Source organism: Cucurbita moschata, unplaced genomic scaffold (assembly GCF_002738365.1).
Source record: "Cucurbita moschata cultivar Rifu unplaced genomic scaffold, Cmos_1.0 Cmo_Scf00032, whole genome shotgun sequence".
Classification (NCBI taxonomy): Eukaryota; Viridiplantae; Streptophyta; class Magnoliopsida; order Cucurbitales; family Cucurbitaceae; genus Cucurbita; species Cucurbita moschata.
In genome coordinates, this window is record NW_019268548.1 from 1,368,009 (window position 1) to 1,375,738 (window position 7,730).

The following is a 7,730-nucleotide window of genomic DNA, read 5'->3' on the forward strand; positions in this document are numbered from 1 at the left end:
TTTTTTTTTTTTTTTTTTTTTCCTTCATCCTCGTGAAGTTGATTCATGCTCCATCTAATGCAGTGACATGGAATGTAACCTGCACTTACTCACAATTTCTGGCCTCTAAGAACCCAACTTGCTGCGTATCACTTTCAACTTTCTACAATGAGACGATCACCTCTTGCCCAACCTGCGCCTGTGGCTGCCAACACAAACATAATTGTATAAAGTAAGGCTTCTTTCTCTACTCCAGATGGTAACGAACGTGTTTCATGAATCTCCCAAACATAAAAATAAATCAATTTAAAAAGAAAAATAACGGGTTTGGCACTCATGCGTTCCTTGATCCTAAAATAGATCACATTTCCTTGGTCAGATCAGACCCTCTGTCCTTGGAACAGCTATACCATGACTGTAGTCTGCAGTATAAAAATTAATATACTTAGAACATCAGATTAGAATAGGAAACCTTCTTGTTGTCAGATGAGAAGGAACCGTAACCTTGTGTCAGGTGTTGTAACAGCCCAAGCTCACCGCTAGCAAATATTATCCTCTTTGAGCTTTCCCTTTCGGGCTTCTCCTGAAGGACTTTAAAACGCGTCTACTAGAGAGAGGCTTCCACACTCTTATAAAGAATATATTTTGTTCTCCTCTCCAACCGATATGGGATCTCACAATCCTCCACCTTGGGGACCAGCATCCCTGCTGACATACCATCTAGTGTCTGGCTCTAAAAACTTTGAGGAGAAACCCGAAATGGTAAGCCAAAAGAGGACAATATTTGCTAGCAATGAGCTTGGGCTGTTACAGGAAACCTTCTTGTTGTCCGATTAGAAGGAACCGTAACCTTGTGTCAAATGTCTTTAACGTTACTTTTCAACTAATTTACTCATCTTCAGCATAGTTGCTAGAGATCATAACTACATCTATTTTCCTTTAATCCCACTATGCAGGAGTGACTCAAAGCTATTGCACAAGGAAGGAATAAACACTCCTAAAAAGGATAACACACCTTTACTACAATGCACTCATCACATGTGTCCTATTCGAGTACACTGGCACGTAAAGATTAATTACAAGGATTACTGGCGTGTGAAGGTTGCTGTCACTAACTTCAACTATAGGATGAACTATACACTGTGGACACTGGCAGTGCAGCATCCAAATCTGAACAATGTAACTCAAGTCTTTAGTTTTGACTACAAGCCCCTTGTTCCCTATGAATCCATCAGTGAGTACCACAATCCTTATGCTTTCAATGTAAATGTAAGGTTATTATCTAAGTCTTTACTGACATAACTGCACTACAAAATTCAATGTGCAGACGATACCGGCATGTTCTATGGCATGAAATTCTACAATGATCTATTAATGGAAGCAGGGCCATTTGGAAATGTACAATCTGAAGTACTATTGAAGAAGGATAAGGATACCTTTACCTTCAAGCAGGGTTGGGCATTTCCTAGAAAAGTATACTTCAATGGCGACGAATGTCAGATGCCACCACCAGAATCGTACCCGTTTCTACCCAACTCTGCGCCTGGAGGCTCGAGTGCAGTAGCCAAATTCACCGCCACTTTGCTTTTGATACTCTGGTTTTTGTTGTAATCAGTGGTCATTCTTCTCGTGCCTGATGAACTTCAAAGATCTGCACATGTTCAAAATTCAAGAGAAAAACTGCAGAACTACAATGAACACAGGTATGCATGCAGATATTATTGGTCATAGAATACATATATACTCGCCAGATAAATCAATGTTTGTTGTTTCTGAGTTGTCTGAAGTCAACTATCTTGAGTAAAAATATCCTCTCTTACCAGTGTGCTTCACAAGAAATTCAGTATAGACATGATTCGATAGTCCAAATCCTATTTTTGGTTTTGTAATACATAGTCTGGTTTAAATGAAATTATTCCATCATGTTCCACTAACTTAAATAACCAAGAAATTATGCAGAAAACAGGCACTCTATGGAAAATTTGAACTGTCTCATAAGTTATTACATCGAGCGACCAATATTTTGTAACCATTATACAAACAAAATGACTGAACATGTACAATAGCTATTTGTACAACACAATTCGCTCCAAATCTAAACAAAAATGAAGTTGAACCAAATAACCGATCCACAAACAGGAACTAGCTCATATTGCCTTTGATTTAAGCACCAGTAGAATCGACACTAAAGACTAGATTGCTACAAGCTCGTGGGAAATCTAGAGTGTCAGAGCAACCATAGCGTTTGTTGTTCCCCGTAGATGTAACTTATTGTGCAAAATTCAACAGTAATGTCAAAGATATTAAGATGGTCATAAGTAGAGATATAGCTGGTCTGGAACTGGCATTTGGCAAATAAGGATAGGCATCTGGAGGTGGCAGCACACAGTTATCACCATTGAAATAAACTCTTCTTGGAAAAGCCCAACCCTTGTCGAAAGTGAAAGTGTTCTGGTCTTTCTGAAATAGGAGCTCAGATTGCACATTACCAAGAGGGCCAGCTTGATTGAGCAGATCATTGTAGAATTTAACTCCCCACAACATCGCAGTATCATCTGCAGAACAGTACCATAGTTACCAGCCACTAAGTTGAGAAAATAAATTGTATAATGCCGGTTCTTTCCGGTCAACATTATATAAGAACAGATATTTTCAGAGATTACTTACTTAGGTCACCATATGGGCTCAACGACTTGTAGTTAAAGCTGAATAATTTAGTAATGTTATCAAAATTGGGATGCTGCACCACGAGATTCCAGAGTGTGTAGTTCATTCTGTAATTGAAATTGGTGATTGTGATCTTCACCCTCCAGTAATCCTTATAATTCAGCTTCACGTGCCAATGGACTCGAATCGGGCACATGTGGCTGGTACACTGAACCAAGGGCGCATTGCTGCCTGATTTATCAGGAGTTGATACTACTGAAGCTAAATATGGAGAGTCCGGACTGCAAAAGATAATTTGAGCGGAAATAGATTATTGGGTTGAGTAAAATAGTTTCAATCTTTCACCCCAACCACAAACAGAATGTTGAAAGAAAAATGACCAACAAAGCAAAAGGGTAACTTACTCCACACAGCTCCCAGAACCTGCCGTGTTGTTTTGACATCCGCAAGTGCAGGTTGGGCAGTTGACTATAGTATCATTGTAGAAGGAAGAGAGGGAAACACAACAAGTGGGTGTCTTCTGAGCGAGGAACTGAGAATAGGTGCATGTAATATTCCACGTCACTGACATAGGAAAAGCAAGGATAGATTCAATCAAATGACATTAATAATTAATAACAGCTTCCAATTCCACTCCATGTCAAATCAATTTCTGGCCACATCTCCCAACGATGAAATATTAAGTTATCATATTCAATTCCTTGTATTCATGCTTACAAGTAATTTACGTAGAACTTGCATTCTGTCAGATACCAAGTCAAACCTAAAAACGAAGAGTCTATGCCCATTCGACAACCAATTCAATCTATGAAAGTCACAGGCAGAAACACCCAAGTAAATATCATTAATAAAACCTATGTGCATGGAGACAACATTAGAATTCTACATTGAACAATATTTAATGTGCAAGTCTTAGACAAGTTTACTTACTCAAAGCTTGAGTTATTCTTCTTTTATCTCCAGATACAAATCTGGTTGGCTTCACAATCTTTGCTGGCCCACAAGTGTATCCAGGTCCTGGGGCTTTAAGGGTGAAGTTTTTGGGGAGTTTGACAGTTTTGTTACTTGTTCCTGCACCACCAACACTGACTTGAAATGAACTTGCTGCATTGGCTGGGTCTTGGGCCCATGAGTTTATCACTCCACCTTTGCAACAATTTGCAATCTGCTGATTGTAAGGTGTTCCTGGCAATAAATCCACAACGGTTGGATCTTTCTTGCAGCAATGAGGAATATTTCCTTTGAATTTTGAACAGTCGCCCTGTTCTGTTGTTTGGGCTCCCATCATGCTCCAAATTACTTCTTTCTTTGCCCATGTCCACCCCAATGTCCAACCTGGAGCTGCAATATGGCGGTATTGCTGGAAGTTGTACATTGTAACAACAGCCTGTCACCAAATAGATACTCCATTAAGGGGCAGTTATGAACCATTAGATTTATAAAAAGCTCTGTCGCAGAAAACCAAAGAGGTGTGATTCTTATATGAAACTTACGACATAGCCATCTGGAGTCCAGCTCATGACATCCCACTTGATTGTGATGTTCCCGTTTGGATCAAGTGCATCATAGGCTTCTGCAAAGAGATCCAGTGGAAAAGATGAACATCGAAATTTCTCAGATAATATTTTATAACTATGCATCGCACTCTTCTTCAATTTCAAATAAATTCAGTATTACGAATAACACTAACTCTCGTTATAATGCAACAAAGATTTCAAAAAATAACTCGCTGATTTCCCAATGTAACTAGAAGCATTGCCATTTCTTCTCATATTCCAGCATTTTCTAAAATCCGTTCATTAGTTTTCAATATAACAAAAAGAACCACTCGCCTCCACACTTAAAATCGATCAATCAATAAAGAAGGAAGTAAAATCGATTCCCTAAGAAGAGATTAACAGTTGAAGTAAGCCCACTTTCTAAACATTCCCAGCTACCATATAACCAGGATGAATTAGTGAATGGATAACAAAACCACGTCCAGCAGCTAAATCTGGAACCTCCAGGTACGAATAAGTAACAAAGTTTGAGTTCACTGACCTGTTGCAGTGAAACTGAAGCTGGAAAGTAGAAAGAGAAGCAAAACGGCAAAGCCAGTAAGTCCGGCGACGGATCCAGTGGAAGCGAAACGCCGAGCCTTCATTTTCCGATGCAGACCGAGCTGCAAGCAGCGTTCTGCAAATGGCTCAAGATCTGTACAGAAAACTTGCCGTGGCCTGTGGAGAGAGAGAGAGAGAGAGAGCTGGTTTTAATGGCGGAATGTCTGCTTTCAGGAAGGAATAGTTACCGCCGTTAGTTAGCGAAATTCCAATTCTACCCCTTCATCTTCATTTCAACTTAAAGCTATATATTTGGAAAAAGACGAGAAGGGCGGGGGTAATTGTGGAAGTGGGTATGAGCGAAGTTTTTGGTCCACATACTGTAGCGTATTTATGTCGGTGGCCATTCATTTGATTTTTGCTGTTCTTGCTTTGCAAATTCAATATAATATATACTTTGATACCACTCATTTCATTTATTAGAAATCAATTCTGAAACCAAACCCAATCATTCATTCTTCTTTTGATATACAAAATATAATCAATTTTCTTTTTCTAGTGTGAAGAAAACGAGGGAAAAAGACGTTTCGAGCCTAGGAATGTCTCTCTACGTCTCCTCAAATATGCTTGTCATGTAGCGAGGAAAGTGATGGATCGAGATGATTTGTTGTGAAGCCTAGTTCACTGTTCAAAACTCACTCATATGGAGTGTTATTTATGGTTAGAACAAGTCACATTGTATTAATTTTCACTCTAAACTCTGATCACGTTCTACCCTAAATGTTGCAATTTCTTACTAACTTTACTCAATCCGCATAGTTAACCGCAACCCATAGAAGCCATTGTCAATATGAAAGTTCAGATCCCACGTCAAATGGGGAGAAGAATGAAACACCATTTATAAGGAGGTGGAAACTTCTCCTTTCAAACATCTTGAAGAAAAGCTCAAAGAACACAATATCTATTGGTAGTGGGCTAGGACAATACAACCACAGCATCGGCATCGGCATGACGGTAGGCACAAAGGCCAATCTCATTCAACAAAAGTATTATGAGCCATGACCAAGAGAAAATCTAAAGAAGCAGAACCAGCTATATTTGGAGTAGTAACTAACGTGTTCTCAGCATCAGTTATAATCAAATATGAACAAGAAGTACCTTCATTTTACACTCTGCAGATAGATCGATGCTTATCTATGGCCAGAATAAGGGAAGACTTTTAAACAATACAGCATTCTCTTCCTAAACGAACCTGGAATTTTGATCCACTATACATATAATCGTGTTCCTTTGTCCAATATAATGAAATGGCATGTCAAAGCTGCCATTGTCCCGTATTAGGGGCAGCTGCAAAAGAAAGCAGGATCAAAATGCTCTGCGCATGCCTTTTTTCGGTTTCTTAACAAAACTAAGTCGAATTTGCTTCAGTCGCCTCCTCTTCCTCGCCATTTTTTCGGGCAACGTCTCCCTCTTCTTCTCGAGGTTCTTTACCTTTGGCTTCTTCACATATCCTGGATCCACCTGATATGCTTTTGGAGTAACTGGCACTCCCCGTTTTTGAGCTTCATTAAAGAGTGAATTTGCTTTGTCCAGATGATTATGAGCACAGAGATTTCCCATTAATAGCTCATATGTCTTAATCCCAGGTTCACACCCCTCCTTCTTCATTTTTTCAAAGACAGTCAAGGCATGATCAATCCTCTCGATCCCACACAAAATGTTAAGAAACTCATAGTAAGTCTTCTTATCAAGTGCATCACCATGTCCTGCAGACCTCATCCTGTCAATCATTTCATCCCCCTCTCCCGTCCTTGCTGCTTGATACAGACTTTTAGTCAAAATAATGAACGTTTCAGCATTAGGATGGCATCCCCACTCCCCCATTCGATGAAACAAATCTAATGCATCGGTAGTTTTCCTGATCTTGCACAAATTATTGATCAGCACATTGAATGTTTCCACATTTCGTGGAACCCCACGATAATCCATTTCCACCAGAATTTCCTCAGCTTCAGAATGAAGCCTGAACGGATCCTTTTTCCTACGGAGCTTGCTAGCACAGTCAAGTAGATCATTATATGCCGTTGTCCCTAACTCAAACCCTCCCCTGTACATCTCACCCGCCAGCCTTTTTGCTTCATCTAGTTTCCCATTGACGCACCATCCTTTGATCAGAGAATCGCATATTGCTTCGTCAGGGAAAAACTCGTTCGCCAAGTCTTTGACTATCTTTACAGCATGGCTCGTGTAGCCGTTTTCACAAAGCTTCTCCACCACCGTTCTAAGTGACTCTTTATCCCTCTTAAGCCCGTAATTTTTCTCCATCGTCTCAAAAAATGAGATCAGCTTTGTCGGTCGCCCGGCACGAGCGAACCGATCAATAGACGACCGCAGGGTTTTAGCCCCACTGATACCTAAACCTTTCACAAGAACTTCATGAATCGCATTGAAATCCTTTCTACGACCAAAATAATCAACAAAATACGAGATAGTCTCATCCGTGTGATGAAAATCAGGATTCGATACTAACCACTCATTAAACCCCAACACCGTCCGTCCAGCTTCCGAGGAGAGATTGAGCGTATTGAGGACTAACACCGGATTCGGTTTAACATGCGAAAAGCTAACCTGAAGGCGCTTCGTAATGGGAAGAGGATCCAAATCAGGGTCCTTGAGAAGCTCGGTTGCAAGTGACTGCGATGTTTGATCCACGTCATTCTCCCCGGATTCGGTGGAGAACGAATGAGAAAGTGAGAGCTGCAAAGGATAAGATAGCCTCCCTGCCGCCCCATGATGACGGAAATGGTGGATGAGAGGCGTCAAATTCCGATGTAAAAGAAAGCTCCTCGCAGATCCATTCAAAAAATTCGAAGACGAACCAGCAGATAACGAAGAAGACGATGCTAGAGATCGAATTAAAATCCTTCGAAGTTGCAGGTACGGTAATGGCGGCATTGTTATGGACGACGAGCTTTGTAGAGCTCTGAAGAAGAAGAAGAGAAAAATGGAACTCAACTTGGAAAAAGCGCGCTAGAGGGAGCTGGA

The 7,730-nt window shown here is 40.4% G+C and overlaps 3 protein-coding genes across 3 annotated transcripts in view; 1 reads left to right on the forward strand and 2 right to left on the reverse strand.

The window, feature by feature from the left end:
- LOC111430063 (COBRA-like protein 4) overlaps positions 1–1,891 on the forward strand; it is a 3,540-nt gene extending 1,649 nt beyond the window's left edge. The window contains exons 4-6 of the mRNA XM_023066196.1: positions 64–211; positions 936–1,213; positions 1,307–1,891. Coding sequence (XP_022921964.1) covers positions 64–211; positions 936–1,213; positions 1,307–1,590 — 710 coding nt within the window. The 3' untranslated portion in view covers positions 1,591–1,891. The remainder of the gene's footprint in view (positions 1–63; positions 212–935; positions 1,214–1,306) is intronic.
- A 39-nt stretch (positions 1,892–1,930) lies between these two features.
- LOC111430062 (protein COBRA-like) lies at positions 1,931–4,895 on the reverse strand. The gene is made up of 6 exons (XM_023066194.1): positions 4,687–4,895; positions 4,140–4,219; positions 3,577–4,033; positions 3,051–3,210; positions 2,647–2,927; positions 1,931–2,534 (listed from the first exon to the last, which is right to left on the reverse strand). The coding sequence occupies exons 1-6, from the start codon at positions 4,787–4,789 to the stop codon at positions 2,248–2,250; spliced, it is 1,368 nt and encodes a 455-aa protein (XP_022921962.1). The 5' UTR covers positions 4,790–4,895; the 3' UTR covers positions 1,931–2,247.
- Positions 4,896–5,760: 865 nt separating this feature from the next.
- LOC111430060 (pentatricopeptide repeat-containing protein PNM1, mitochondrial-like) lies at positions 5,761–7,730 on the reverse strand. The gene has a single exon (XM_023066190.1). It carries the CDS (start codon positions 7,638–7,640, stop codon positions 6,051–6,053), a length of 1,590 nt encoding a protein of 529 aa, XP_022921958.1. The 5' UTR covers positions 7,641–7,730; the 3' UTR covers positions 5,761–6,050.